At 35.6% G+C, this 16047-nt stretch overlaps 1 protein-coding gene across 11 annotated transcripts in view; it reads left to right on the top strand.

Annotated features, from left to right (window-relative positions):
• The window catches only part of l1cama (L1 cell adhesion molecule, paralog a), a 102537-nt gene that overhangs the window by 61530 nt on the left and 24960 nt on the right, over window positions 1-16047 (top strand). For 7 of the 11 annotated variants that reach the window (XM_087305085.1, XM_087305082.1, XM_087305084.1 and 4 more), the window contains 3 exons: window positions 4939-5196; window positions 12488-12590; window positions 15224-15417. In XM_087305085.1, coding sequence (XP_087161211.1) covers window position 5196; window positions 12488-12590; window positions 15224-15417 — 298 coding nt within the window. In that variant the 5' untranslated portion in view covers window positions 4939-5195. 11 annotated transcript variants of the gene reach the window in all.

A 16047-nucleotide genomic window follows, 5' to 3' on the forward strand; every position in this document is an offset into this window, starting at 1 on the left:
TCGGAACTCTTATTGATCAAGAGCGTACCTCACTATTGTATTCAACTTTGTGCTTTGTATCATTGTAGATCGTTTTTATTCTCAAACAGCGATATTACTGTACATACTAAATAAAGCGTAAAGTGCAAAAATCACAATATGACCCATTTAAAAACGCCACATTGTGACTACAGATGTTCTTAAATATCTACTCTCATCCCAAAGCACTTAAAAAAATTCACTTTCATGTGATTACTCATGACACCAGCTTTCTGTGATGATATGATTCACATTTCCACTGAAATCAGCCAGCGTGTGCTGTGAGTGAAGCGGCATGCTCCATTTCGCAAAGATAATTGGTTGTTTTTCAGATGCTTCAGGGTTGACATTACGGAGTTTGTTTATCTGGAATGATGCATCAATTCTCAGCGGTGTTGAAAGCATGCTATGCTTTATTATTGTTGGTTTGTTTATTTATTTAATTTTTAAAACATGCACATCTGTTCTACGGAAAGTGCCTTCAGCTCTCCTCCGCCGCAGGGCATCGTCAATGTTTAGTCTGTGACCTTCGGTAATGAGGCAGGTGACAGGATTAGATAGTATCACCAACCACTGCACAGCGGTGCTAAGAGACCCGGACTATTGTCAATCTCTCTCCCATCAGCAATAGAGGCCATGTAAGCCGTCGTAGACAAGCTTCTTATCAGCACGTTGGGGTTCAAGTAGAGCTCATTTCATGGATATGTGACACTCCAGTTCAGTTCCACACCCTCAAACCCCTCCTTTCTTTCTCTATTCTCTGCAAGCCAGTCAGGCTTGACTCGGTCAGCTAGTTAGCGGCTGCAGCTTGATCATACGCTATACGTGATTGGCGGCTGACTCCCTTCGGAGCTGCTTTGTGACAATGCTAATCGGACTACGCTCAGCACCTCTTAGTGCCAATGAAATCTTCAGGCCGACTCGATTCATCCTCATTTGATGGCATTTGCTAAAGGCCATCGGCTGGCACCTAATTGGCTGCTTGCACATTCCCTCCCCCCTCTGATCAGCTCATACTAATATCTCTGAGTAGAGGGGACGAAAGGAGAGGAAAGGTGACGGATTGATTGGGCAGCTGTGTGATTTAATGGAGGAAGGGATTACTGTCTTGGCTGTCATCTTCCATCACTCCTCCTCCTCCTTCTCTAATTCTTCCTTTCACGATGCGATTCGTAGGCACAGTGCCGATGTGAGGTGACTGTGCTTAATGGGCCACGTAATCCAGCATTGAAGTGCTTCACCAACATTATGTGTATGAGCTTTCATATGTGACCTGTAACTAACATTATAGGGGCTTGAATGCTGACTCAAATGTTCCAGTTGAAAAGGAAAGAAAAAAATTCTGTTGAATGTCAGATCTCATGTGAAAAAAACTAGTATGGTGTGTTTGGGATGCTGGTACAGTGATGGCAGCAGTATTTTCCTAACCGGTCAAATAGTGTTGTGGTGTGTAGAACAGGTCTTGCTCCTGTCTCGGTGTGAATCTGAGAAGGGTCTGGCTGCAGACCAGGCGCACATGCAAGCTGAGCTGCATGCAATGCTTTTAATGTGTACACCTAACCCTGCCCATAACCCTGCCCCCCACAGTGACATGACTAGCTCTGTTCAGTCCATTTGTCTGTATCAGCTTGAAGCCAGATACTATTGGAAAAACTTCTCAAAAAAACAACTTAATAGATTTTACTAAATTGTTGGTGCATTGCCTGATTTCTTAACATAATTACTCTGATTAAGTTAATAACTTGTTTATGGTTTCAATTATTTTGTTCTTAAAACATTTATGTAAAATGGCATAATGGCAATTAATTATTATTTTGTCAAAATGTCACCAAAATATATAGGAAATAATAATTATATATATATATATATATGTGTGTGTGTGTGTGTGTGTGTGTGTGTGTGTGTGTGTGTGTGTGTGTGTGTGTGTGTGTGTGTGTGTGTGTGTGTGTGTGTGTGTGTGTGTGTGTGTGTGTGTGTGTGTGTGTGTGTGTGTGTGTGTGTGTGTGTGTGTGTGTGTGTGTGTGTGTGTGTGTGTGTGTGTATATATTTTAGTGGCAAAATTCCATTTGCACTTGATCATAATTCTTTTTTAAATGTCAAATGCATAAAAGAGTTGGCAGGAATAAGGCCAGAGAGAGTTGCGACCTACAAAGATGTATTCCCAGTGCTTTTATGGGACTATGATCATCGCTGCGATGCTACTCCACCATCTGAACCAGAAACAAACCAGTATGAAACAGCTTGGAAATTCATGCTAGTCTGAGCTGGTCTTTTCAGCAGGTTGTCTTTGTGTGTGAGAGAGTGAAAAATCTGTGCTTTACTCTTCCTTCAACCTTTTCTTCTGCACCAAGGTCACTCAGCTCCAGGGTTTGGCACCACTCGGGTACAGCGGTGCCCAGCTAAAGATATGCATAACTGCCTGCTGCTGTCAAACATCCTGTACCCCAAGCCAATGAAAATATCCACCTTACGCTCCTTATTTTGTTTCATCCCCATTGTCTGTCTGAAGTTTTATCGCGAGTCCTCGAGGGAGCTTCCTTTTTTACAGTAGTGCGATCAAGGCAAGTGAATGAAAAAGAGAGTTGTTTGATCCAGTGATAGTGCTGATAAATGGAGGCACACACGCAGGTCTTTGTGTCATTTGGCAGATGGAGACCTGCTCCTGCAGTGGGTCTCATGAGCCTGCGGCGTGAGCGATAGATGCTCTAATATTCGCTTATCTTTTCTGCTCCTCAAAAAGATCCAGGCGTTATTTTAAATGAATCTTTTTTGCTTACACTGGCCTCTGCTCGCCATTGATTATTAACGCATGTGGCCATTAAGATATTCTCAGATCTTGTTAAAGTAATAAAGTGAGTAAATTGCTTTATGAGATGGCATGGTGGTGATTGTGATTAGGATGTTTTGCCATGCGATTGCTCTTATGGTCCTTTCATCAGTGCATAGGGTGTCTTGTATCTATATAAGGGGAAATGTATTATATCGAGTTTGGTGTTGAGTGTTTAAGTTGCAAGTGTACGCATTAAATATTAAATATCAGCCTTGATATTTATATATGTATGTATAATATTATATATAAATAAATGTAATAATGGGCAACGCGTGGCGCAGTACAGCAAGAAGGTTGCTGGATCGAGCCCCGGCTGGGTCAGTTAACGTTTCTGTGTGGTGTTTGCATGTTCTCACCACGTTCGCTTGGGTTTCCTCAGGGTGCTTCGGTTTCCCTCACAGTCCAAAGACATGCGGTACAGGTGAATTGGGTAAGCCAAATTGTCTGTAGTGTATGTGTGTGTATGGATGTTTTTTCAGAGATGGTTTGCAGCTGGAAGGGCATCCGCTGTGTAAAACATTTGCTAGATAAGTAAGCGGTTCATTCCGCTGTGGCAGCCCCAGATTGATAAAGGGGCAAAGCGGAAAAGAAAATAAATGAATGAAATGTAATAATGCAAAGTTAATTTAGTAGTAAGTGTTAAAGTATAGGTAAATAATAATTATAAATATAATTTCAGATTTAATACAGAAAAATATATGCAGAAATATAGATAAATATTCATTTATCAAATTACAGGGGGGTTTTGGGGGGAGGGAATGACTTCCCTAATTAACGCTTGATCCAAACTTCACATCAAAACAAAATTTATGCGGAGTCAGCCCTTTAATAGTAAGAAATATCTTTCTCTGATCTTTGATTTATATCCCAAATAATATTAATAAAAAATGTGCAACACAAATTTACATACTACTGAAAAAGTTGACCCCCTGATCATCAATGTATAAATCACACCCTGTAACTATTACATGAATTTTGATATTGGTTTTAGTATTTATTACTGTGTAATAATATTAATAACAACAATAATAATAATGATAATAATAATAATAAGTAGTATACGTTTTATTACATAAAAATAATAAAAATAGTAATAATAGTAGTGGTAGTAGTAGTAGTAGTAAGTTGTTTTATATATATATATATATATATATATATATATATATATATATATATATATATATATATATATATATATATATATATATATATATATATATATATATATATATATATCATCAGTATTAACTTGAGATTAGAAGAATTTTACATTATGGAGAATATTGTTATATTATCATTAATAAATATTATTACAAATACATTATAAATAAATGTTAAATACTGTTAATATTAAATAATAGTAATGACGAATATAAGCAGTAATTCTAAATTAAGTATTACATATAATCAAAATAACATATTGATAAACATTAATTAAAACTGCTGATAATGCTATTATTAGTAGTAATAGTAGCAGTAGTCATGCTGTATTATGTTATTTAACAATATATATTGTAATATTTAATAATATATTTATTATATAATATTTAAATAATATACAGTAACCTATAAGAAATATAACATATAAAAATAACAATGAGTATTGTGAAATATTTAATCTACTATTAATTATAAATAGCATATTGCATGACATGGATTTGATAATAGTCATTAATAATCACCATCATGGCTAATACCATCCCTTTACCATCCCTTTAACATTTTACCAGAACAAAATGTATTTCTTTTATGCTGGACTGAGAAGGTGAAAACACATTATGCACCTCTGTAACTCACTGTGCACTGAACTCCACCCCTCTTTGCCTTTTGTTTATAATGTTTCTGGCTCTCTGTCCTGGGCCATGAGGAGGTCTAAATGCTTCTCTCTTTCTCTCCCTCTCCCCCTCTCCCCCTCTCTCTCTCTCTCTCTCTCTCTTTCTCCCTCTCTTTATCTCTCTCTTTCTCTCTCTCTTTCTCCCTCTCTCTCTCTCCCTCTCTCTCTCTTTCTCCCTCTCTCTCTCTCTCTCTCTCTCTCCCTCTCTCTCTCTTTCTCTTTCTCTCTCTCTCTCTCTCTCTCTCTCCTCATGCAGTGATCTTTTGCATCAGGAGGGTGTGGACCTGAGAGAAACACACAGGAGGAAGACACAGTGCTCTTCTCTGAGTGGAATAATCCACGGCTTTCCTGCACCGCTGTGTTTGTGTCTGTCAGCAGGTGCAATGCCTGCCACGTCACAAAAACAGCAGGTGAGCAGCAGGGGGCGATGCACGGCTCTCCTGCTTCCTCTCCTTCTGCTAGCAGTGGCTCTAAAACCCGGGAACACCACCATCAACATCCCATCCAGATGTGAGTACACTGCAATACATATGTACATCAAGAGTCTGTTGGCATTGATTTCTACAGTACATGTTTGCTGTGGTTTGTTATTATGGCGCATGAGAGTTAAAAAGTGCCAAATGTGCAGTTTTAAGTGAGTTTAATTACTCAATTGATTACTCCATTGATCTGCAATGGCTAGTACAGGCCTGTTTGGAAAGGACACTCGGGCTGGTGTTGACTGAAACCCACCTGAGCAGGAACTGTAACAACAGCAGCCGCTACAAGCTTCCTAAAGCTATAAACAGCACTGCTATTATTGTACAGCTGCAGTTTAAGATTGCAGCCGGTGTAACAGAGCATCTCTCTTTTCCACTCATTTAAACACACACACACACACACACTCTCAAACAGAAGAGGAAAACGCCTAGATGATGAAAACTACAAAACTGAAATGCACCAGAATGAGATGTCAGCGCAGAGTTACACCTACATTAAAGGTCACTGCTTCTTTTGACTTTCAATTAGTGACCTTTAAATGAGAAAGGTGGACATGGATGTTATCATTGAGATCGATAACTGACCCACATTAAAATGTGGACAAACAAAATCTAGCCCATTTGCTCTGAACTAAAGCTCCATCCCTCTCTCTTTATTTCTGTGCTTGTGTTGCAGTTTTAGAGGATCGCTGCTTTTGTTTTGTTATTAAGTTGTTGGGACTGCAGTACCAAGCCATCTTGGAAAGATAGGCTGAAGTCAAAATAGCTAAATAGGGAGTTTATTTTAGCTCTGCTTTGCCAGCAGCTTGTTATCTCTCACTGGCCAGCTGATCTACAGTCCAGGTGTCTGAGCTGGCATCATTTCTTGTCTTTGTTTCGCTTCCAAACAGTGTAATCATACTATCACAAACATTGGTTTTGTTTAAAAAAAAAACAGGGTTATAGGGTTAAGGCTAATAGGGATGTGGGGTTTTGCCTTCACTTTGGGAGAAAATGTTCTGATGAGAATCATAAAAATCTTAATGTAACACTTTATTTGAAGGTGGTGTTTATAAAACAATGACACTTTTATAATCATGATTCATGACACATCACATGTCATAGGTTTAAATGAAATTTTATGCATGCTTTTGTGATTCACTTAATTATGTCATTTTAAATCCAAAGATGACATTGCATGAGATATCTTTATGGCAACTTGGCATAAACAAATACATCATAACCCCCAGCCCCAGCCATATCACCCTGCAGCCCAAGACTCACTAAAGGTTAGCAGCGCTGAGCCTGGTCAGTACCTGGGTGGGAGACCACATGGAAAAACTAGGTTGTTACTGGAAATGGTGTTAGTGAGGCCAGCAGGGGGCACTCAATCTGCGGTCTGCGTGAGTCCTAAAACCCCAATAAAGTGAAGAGGACACTATACTGTCAGTGAGCGCTGTCTTATGATGAGACAGTAAACCGAGGTCCTGACTCTCTGTGGTCATTAAAAATCACATGGCACTTCTCGTAAAGTAGGTGTGTAACCCCAGTGTCCTGGCCAAATTCCCACCATCGGCCTTTATGATCATGGCCTCCCAATCATCCCCATTTACCGAATTAGCTTTATCACTGTCTCTCCACTCCCCCTATAGCTGGTGTGTGGTGAGCGCACTGGTGCCATTGTCCTTTGGCTGTTGTTGCATCATCCAAGTGGATGCTGCTTACTGGTGGTGGTGTGGAGAGACCCTCTTCAGGATTGTGAAGCGCTTTGGGTGTATGACCATACACGATAAATATGCTATATAAATACACATTACTTACTACCTACTTACTAACTGTTAGTGTCTTTGTCATAACAAATTGACATTACCAAGACTTCAAAGCTTGTCATAAATCTGTCATAAACATGATTGCGATGAGGCCATTGCAGTTGTGTCATGAATATTTCTGTGATCTGTTTTTTTTTTCAGTGGAACAAACTGAATTTGTCATTAAAATATCTTTTTGTCAAATTCTCAAATTATTTTACATTTATTATGTATGATTATGGTTATAGAACTATATTGAGTCTAAGAGAAATGTAATCATACTATACAATTTTTCGAAAGAAATCTTTTTTAGAAACGTATTTTACCTATGTTGAAAATCATCTTTCGTAAGCAGTTTGGACCGAACTGTGTGTAGGTATAGTTTATCCATCCAGTCATATTGGAGTGATATAAACACAACAAGTCTCTGTTTTAAATTTACTAATGTTAAAATAGGACCCAAAACCATTTGAATTTGAGGCCCATAGCAACATGACGTAGGAGTGCAGTTTCCCTGCCCCCCAAATTGATTGACTGGTGCCATGTCTTCATTATAGCATGTATAAACATGTCCACAGAACATTTGCAAAAAAAAAAAAAAAACTGATTAAAACATATGGTACAACTCTCTGTAATTAGCTGTAACTCAATAATTAATTTAACGTTAAAATAACGTTTTTAAAACAGTGCATGTTTTTAATAAAGACGGTAAAATCATTATGTATTTCTTAACGACTATAATCACCACGGCAGCATGGTATCAGTAACCGGTAATATATGTGTATGTACTGCAAAATGCATTTATGTGTGACTTATCATTTCAGAAAGACTTGAAGAGACTCCACCACAAATACATCAAATAAACTTACTTATTTCAGCTTCATCTATGTCTGTCTCTATCACTGACGGCTGTTTATCTGACGAAAGACATGTGAAGCAGACATGCATGTCGGAGCAGTGGGCAGTTTATTTGGATTTAAAGGCACAGACAACAAAAACAGCTACAGACCCCAAAATGGGGAGATTCTACATTATATAATAAATAATCTGATGGGTATTTTGAGCTGAAACTTTCCAGACACATTCTGGAGACACCAAAGTCTTATCTTATATCTTGTAAAAGAGGTAAAATATGTGCTCTTTAAATAAATGAATACAAAATAATAGAAAACAATAGTACCAACCAAGGCAACACTTTGTGATGAGCCTGCTTTTTTATTGCCAGAATTCTAAATTTTTGTTTTTGCAAAAACATTAAAACCACTAATAAATACTTTTGAGGAAAATCCTCTATAAAAATACACATTCACAAATTGGATAAGTAATATCTTAATTAAAATCTAACAATGTCAAAAAGTGTCTGTAGGGCTTTGAGTTCATTGTAGGGTGTTGTAATTAACTTGTAATTAAGGAATGATAATCGTATATGTATAATCTGTGTATGTGTGTGCATGATTCTAAGTGTTCATGTGCATGTTTTTCAGTGTGAATTGCTTTAAACTAAAGTATTTCTTTTTTCCCCCTGCTGACTCGATGAACAGACAAAATAAGAGACTGTAAGTATATCTGGCATGTATATTGTGGTTTTCATGTACTGACTTTATTGCACTAACATTTCCCAGACTTAATCTAATAACGGAAGACAGCCTTCAGCAACAGCCCGATCAACTGAGAAATTTGTTTGTTATATTCAGAAGTGTGGGAATAATTTAGAAAAATTGAAGGGTGCATTAAGGCATGAGTCTTTTAAAAATTAATGATCTTTTGTTAATGGGTGACTGGCGACCAAACCTCCAGTCATACTGGTTAATGGTCCATAAGATGGTCCATCATCAGGGATTGCTGGATATTTTCAACAGTCTTTTTTAAATTTATTTTTTATTACATCCTTATTACTCTCAACTAGACCCTGAACCACCAGTGCTGTTAGATAGATTGATTAAACAAGATGCAAATGAATGAACAAAAGCAATAAATGAACAATCGATCAATCGATCAATTGATTAATCGAAGGAATGTCAGGCAAACATAATGAATGAATAAACGAACGATTGAATGAATGAATGAATAAATGTCAGGAAAAAATGAATGAATGAATGAATGAATGAATGACCGAATGAATGAATGATAAACATGCATTAATGCCAGGCAAACATAAATGAATGAATGAATGAATGAATGAATGAATGTCAGGCAAAAATAATAAATGAACGAACAGATGAATGAATGAATGAATGAATGAATGAATGAATGAATGAATGAATGAATGAATGAATGAATGAATGATAAACATGAATGAATGTCAGGTAAACATGAATGGGTGAATGAATGAGCAAATGAAATAATAATCGGCAGATATATAGAATGCAATTAATGGAATAGAATAACATAATGAATGAATGAATGAATGTCAAGCAAGAATGAATGAATGAATGACAACATAATGAAAAAATGAATGAATAAATTAATTAATTAATCATTAAATACATGAATGAATGAATGAATGAATGAATGAATGAATGAATGAATGATAAAAATGAATGAATGTCAGGCAAACATGAATGGGTGAATGAATGAGCAAATGAAATAATAATCGGCAGATATATAGAATGCAATTAATGTAATAGAATAACATAATGAATGAATGAATGAATGAATGAATGTCAAGCAAGAATGAATGAATGAATGACAACATAATGAAAAAATGAATAAATAAATTAATTAATTAATCAATAAATACATGAATGAATGAATGAATGAATTAATGAATGGATCATATACAAACAATAGATTAATGAATAAATAAAATAAATAATTACAGACAGAAAATTTCTAGAATGACAGGATGAGTTAATGAATGTACAACAGACACTTAAAAAGAAAAAAGAATAATAAGAAGATGGAAAAGAATGATGGATGGTTGGATGGATGGAATACAGACTTACTTGAAGAGTTAATGAATGACAAACAAAGAAAGACAGACAGAATGATAAATAATAAAGAAAGACAATGAATGAATAAATGAACGAATGAATAATTACACAAGTAAATAAGCAAACGAAAAAAACATGCCAGGCAAATATAATGAATAAATACACCAATTAGTCAATGAATGAATGAACAATTTAACGAATGTCAGGCAAACATATAACAAAAGAAAGAAAGAAAGAAAGAATGAAAAGCCTAGACAGATGTGCCCTCTCTGCACTGAAGCAAATTGAAGGTTGTTTGAAATCCCACAAACCTTTGTTTCTAAGTCTAATGAATGATGTGGAAAGCGTGAGCACTCTCTCTAACCATTCCAGGACATCAGTGTTGTTATCTGTCTAGAATAAGCACTTGTTTATTGCCTCAGTGGCTCTGTCTGTAGATTACATCACTAATCGTTTACGCTCTTGCTGTCTTCCTCTTTTATTCATTCCTCTAGTCTCAATTTCTCCCTGCCCTCCAATGCTTTCCTAGGCTGTTCATCCGTAAAACAACCCACACTTAGAGAACATCTTGGGCTCACCTAATCTCCATGTATTACCTACTCACTCTTTACTGCACTCTTCATTTCTCTCGAGAGTTTCTAATGGATGATATTCGTTTATCTGTTGGAACAAATCAGGTGTTTGAGTTGTGGAAATTCAGGGACTCTTGCTTTAAATTCTTGATGAGGTTTAGAGGGAAACTCAAATCTGTGGTGGTTTGTTGTTGTTGAGTTGTTATACAGTTTCTTTTTGTCGCCATGCATTAAATGTATTCAATTTTTCTGTCAACCCTTCAAAAACCGGTTCTGTTTTTCAAAGATTTACACTTCAAGGTCCACTTTTAGTGGCCCACTTAATCACAATTAATGAATTTACATCTCGATACCCTGAAAAAATGAAAGCAGTTATTATATTGATTATTATTATTATATATTGTTGTCTAAAAAAGTCTTATTTTTAAATATGCAAATGAGGAGTTATTTAATAATATAAATGTAAGGTTTTTACAGAAAAGATTTTTTGAATATTTTATTTTTATTATTAGATTTTTTTTTTACTTTTAGTGACTCAGAAAATACTGAGATCAGCAAACAACAAAAATAATAATAATCTTTTATTTATTTATTTATTTATTTCAAGAAACTATAATGCAACTTAGAATACAGTAAAAAGAACAGTTATTTTACACAATATTCACATTAGAGACAGGAGAGCAACGCCAAAAAAGTGCATTAAAATATATAGAATTAAAAAAAATAATGCAATAGGAAAAGATTAAAAAAATTCAAGTAGCATAAAAGATCTGATCATATTTACTCAAAAAAGCATTATCAATTAATTTAAGTGATTTAATTAAATGTTCTATTTCACATAAGAAGTCTATAAAAATAGATTTTTTTGTAAGGAACCTCTGTTTGTGAAAGTAAAAGTATAAGAACAGTCACGGCGGCTAATAGTGACTTGTTTTGGTTTTCAAAATAACAAATAACATCCTTAAGGTGCAAAATAACACTCATAACAGCCTTGGAAAAGCAATATGAACTTAATCAATCCAAAGCAATGATGATACATCGCATAAAAAACAAGTGACAAATGTCTTCACACTCATTCTTACAAAAGCTGCAAATATCAGTAACAATACAATATTTGTAAAAAGTACATTAAATTTGAAGTGCACTCCTTTTATTTTATTATATAGGAATACAAAGTTTAAATGGTAATAACCATGTTTTCCTCCATTGAATGTTAACAATTATATAACCCCCAAAATAACTTTCCTCTATTGAGTTTTGTGACTGGGACAATTGACATATGAATTTATTATTGATTTTTTATTTTTTTTTTAACTAAGAATTGATTTTCCTCCTACGCATAACTGTGACAATTGTTTGGAACCTGCCAAAAAACTAAGAGCTGCTTTCATCAGTAATCCACCCTAGCCTTTATAATAAACTTTAATAATAATTATTGTATTTGGTAGAATACAATATTTTATGTAAGTATATAAGAACTATCCCTCTTAAAAAAACATTTAGAATGTAGATTTGAATAAAAATCTAAAAGTGTAATAACCAGAATAAAAATCTAAAAGTGTTTTTGTGACAAATGTTTGACCAATCTGCAAAAATAAGTATAGTAATTGAAATCTACTGACACAAATTAATGAGATAAGACTAAAAAGGATTTAAATGTGATTTAAAAATATATATATTCTTTGCATTAAAAAGAAAAATTGACACATTTTAAATAGCAAAAAGCCCCAAATCTGTTTTAATTAGTTCTAATTAGCAGGTGCATGAAATAGGTCCTTACAGGGGGCTCATTACTGCTTATTGCGCAACCGAGACCTTCCAGTCTTCCCTCAGTTCAGAACACTGTTGTGATTACAGCAGGTCAGCAGAGAGGCTGCCTAACTACTGTGACTAATATGCCTTCCACATCCACATCTGAAGCTAACTTATTATGTGAGAAGAGATGTCTCCAATTTTGAGGGTGTTGCTTTGCTAACTTCACAGCTCACAGGAAGGCTCTGTGTAATTGATTGTTTGATGTGTGATTGTGTGCAGTGAAAAGCCCCCCGGTGATTACGGCCCAGCCGAAATCTGTCACCACCTTTTCGGCTGATGACATCACGCTCACCTGTGATGCCACTGGGAATCCCCCTCCCACGTTAGTATTCATAACAGCACAGTTACACCAGTTATTTGTATTTTGAACTGTATTCTTGTATGATCCACTGTTACAGCACACTATAATAGTAACCAGTATCTAGATACACTAAACATAATGCATTATATTACATCATTTACATCTATTGTTGTGTTTTCTGTTGAAGACTGTTAGCTACAAGGTGTATATGCTATGAAAGAGTATGTGTGACTTATAAATGTAATGAATATATTCAATATAGAAGCACTAAATCAAAATGGTTCACTTTGTAAATGTAGTTGCCTGCAAAACCTATTTAAAATGATTTATTATTTCACTGATTTAATAAATCTGAATTTTCAGCATCATTACTCCAGTCATCAGGTTAATCTCATCATTCAGAAATCATTTTACAAGTCGAGTTGCTGCTAAAGATACTTTACTTATTTATATACACAATATCTTTATGTAAACTGTGCGGTCTAAAAATTGCTGGGTTGTCTGTATTTTCAGTACTCTTTTGAAGTCAAAATTATTCGCCCTCCTGTGAATTTTTGTTTCTATTTCAATTATTTCTCAAGTGATGTTTAACAGAGCAGGGAATTTTTCATAGTATGTCAAATAATATTTTTTTTTCTGTAGAAAGTCTTATTTGTTTTATTTCAGCTAGAATAAAAGAAGTTTTTACTTTTAAATTTATTTTAATGTTAATATTATTAGCTTGCTTAAGCAATATAACAACTAGTAAAGTATTAAGTACTGTCATCATACAAAGACAAAAGCAAATGGCTCTTAGAAATTTGTGATTAAAAATATTATGTTCAAAATATGTGTAAATTTCTCTCAGTTAAATGGAATTTCAAGGGTTCTTGTTACAAATCCTTGTTGAGGTTTAAAGGCAAACCCAAGTCTTTTTAAATGCAGTTTGTTTTTGTTGCCATGCATTACATTTATTACAAATTTACTTTTCAAAAACTGGTTCTGTTTCAAAGATTTACACATCAAGGTCCTGTTTTAGTGGTTTCTTTAATCACAATTAATGAATGAATCTCGATACCCTGAAAAAAAATTAAAGTTATTATGTTTAATATTAATGCTATATAATGTTGTCCATTAAAGTGCTATTTTTAAATATGCAAATGAGGAATTATTTAATTAAATTTGTGAAAAGTTTTATACATTTCTAGCACAAAAAATTACATTGATTAATTTCAAAATAAAAATTGTTTTTTAATGCATCAAAGTGAAAAGTTTTTACAGAAAATATATAATAATAATAATGGCTAATAATAATAATAATAATAATAATAATAATAATAATAATGATAATAATTGGTAGAATAAATTATTTTATGTAATTACATATAAACTAATCCCTCTTTAATAACCTTTAGAATGTAGTTTATAAAAGAATGAAGAAATTTTGTGCATTTATTTTGACAAATGTTTGACCAATCTGCAAAACTAAGCATAGTAATTGAAATCTACTTACACAGATTAATAAGATATGACTAAAAAAGGATTTAAATGTGATTTTAAAAATATTTTCTTTGTATTAAAATGAAAAATGGACACATTTTGAAATGGCAAAAAAACCCAAATATTTTTTTAATTAGTTCAAATTAACAGGTTCATGAAATAGGTCCTTACAAGAGGTCCTCTTAGCACCCTTAAGACTTTTCCTCTTGATTGGCTACAGAACAAACTGCTGTTGTCCTATGACTTGACTAATAAACCTTACTTGCCTAATTACCCTATTTAAGGCTTTAAATTTCACTTTAAACTGGATGCTAGTATCTTGCAAAATGACTAGCAAAGTATTAAGTACTGTCATCATGGCAAAGACAAAAGCAATTGGCTATTAGACATTAGTGAATCAAATGATTATGTTTAAAATATGTGTAGAAACAAATTCTCTGTGTTAAAGAGGAATTGGGTAATAATTTTAAAAAGATTTACAACTTTACCTGCTAATAATTTTGACTTCAACTATATACAGCATATGTAAAGGAGGCAGGGGCGTAGCAACCAGGGGGGTGGGGGGGGGTCGGTTCGAAGGGGATAAGTCCCCCTCACTTTTAGAAACAGACTGTTTAGAAGCAGGTGATTGAGAATGTAAACTTGTGGATTTCATACAGCTGTCCCCCCTCACTTTTTGGCCCATGGAAGCCAGCTAGTGAAGTGCTATGTAGGTAAACCTCACTCCTCTGACCTACTCTCTGAAGGTGCTCTAGCGACAGATGGTAAGAACCATAGTCTTTAGCTTCTTTGTTAGAGAATCGCCGATCCGATCACAGCTCAGAACGAGATGGGTGCAGTAGGATCAGTGGGTTACAAATAGGGGCTCGTCCGGGATGGGAGTGAGCTTTAGGGGGGTAAGTATAACAGAGGCCAGCTAGCGAAGTACTATGCAGGTAAACCTCACTCCTCTGACCTCTAAAGATGCTCTAGAAAAAGACGCTAGGGGCCATGACCTTAAGACTTCTTGTTAGAGCAACTGACTCCCGTATAAAGTATCGCCGGTTTGATCCCAGCTCGAAACAGGATTGGTGCAGTAGGACAAATGGGTTACATATAGGTAATTTTATTTAGAATGTAATTGTTGTCTATCATGTACACAATGACTCTCTGCTTTATTCCTGCGCTGTTACCAGGTTCCGCTGGGTGAAAGATGGTGTGGAGTTTGACCCCTCTAAAGACCCTGACCTCTCTGTATCCCGAGATTCTGGCACTTTTTCACTGACTGCCAAAGATGGACCCATCCACCAGTACCAGGGCAGATACAACTGCTATGCCTCTAACGAGCTCGGCACGGCGGTGTCTAATGAGGCTCGCATCGTCACAGAGAGTAAGTCACTTATTACCACAGCACACTCAGGATTGGCTGTTTGATATCTGTGACTTTACCACATGTGGAGAGTTTTCTGTAGAGAGAATCTGGTGCACAGCAGATAACAACCCCAAATCAGGCCCCCCGTCCCCTGTTGAGTCACAAGCGCAAAAATGTCATTTAGACGAAAATTACAGCTCATTGTGTGTGCCAGTCACGCTTGGCAGTTCGAGGAATTCCTGAACGAATAAAAATCCCAGATCGTTTGCCAATTAGCAATCAAACACCCCAGCAAAAATCAACAACACAACAGTCGCTTGCCTCACTATCTTAGGATCTACCTGTCTACCCTACTGTGTCTCGACCTCTCTGGCAGTTTCCCTGACAACGGTTACCTCAGAAACCGGGTGTGAGTGGTGTAAGTGTGCCAGCAGGGACGGGCACTCCTGGGTTTAATGCGTGCTGGAAGTCAGAGTACTCCGCGGGAGCTGGGCTAACAATAGCACACATATTATGAGCTACACACACACAGCTGGTGTAGGCCATATTAATATGTATGCCACCACACACCTATTGCGTATCAGTTCTAGCCAAGACATGGTGGACTAGATAAGGTTTTTAATCGCGGTTCATTTGTTTTGTCAGCTG

The sequence above is a fragment of the Danio rerio genome, chromosome 23 (assembly GCF_052040795.2).
Source record: "Danio rerio strain M-AB ecotype USA chromosome 23, GRCz13ab, whole genome shotgun sequence".
Taxonomy (NCBI): domain Eukaryota; kingdom Metazoa; phylum Chordata; class Actinopteri; order Cypriniformes; family Danionidae; genus Danio; species Danio rerio.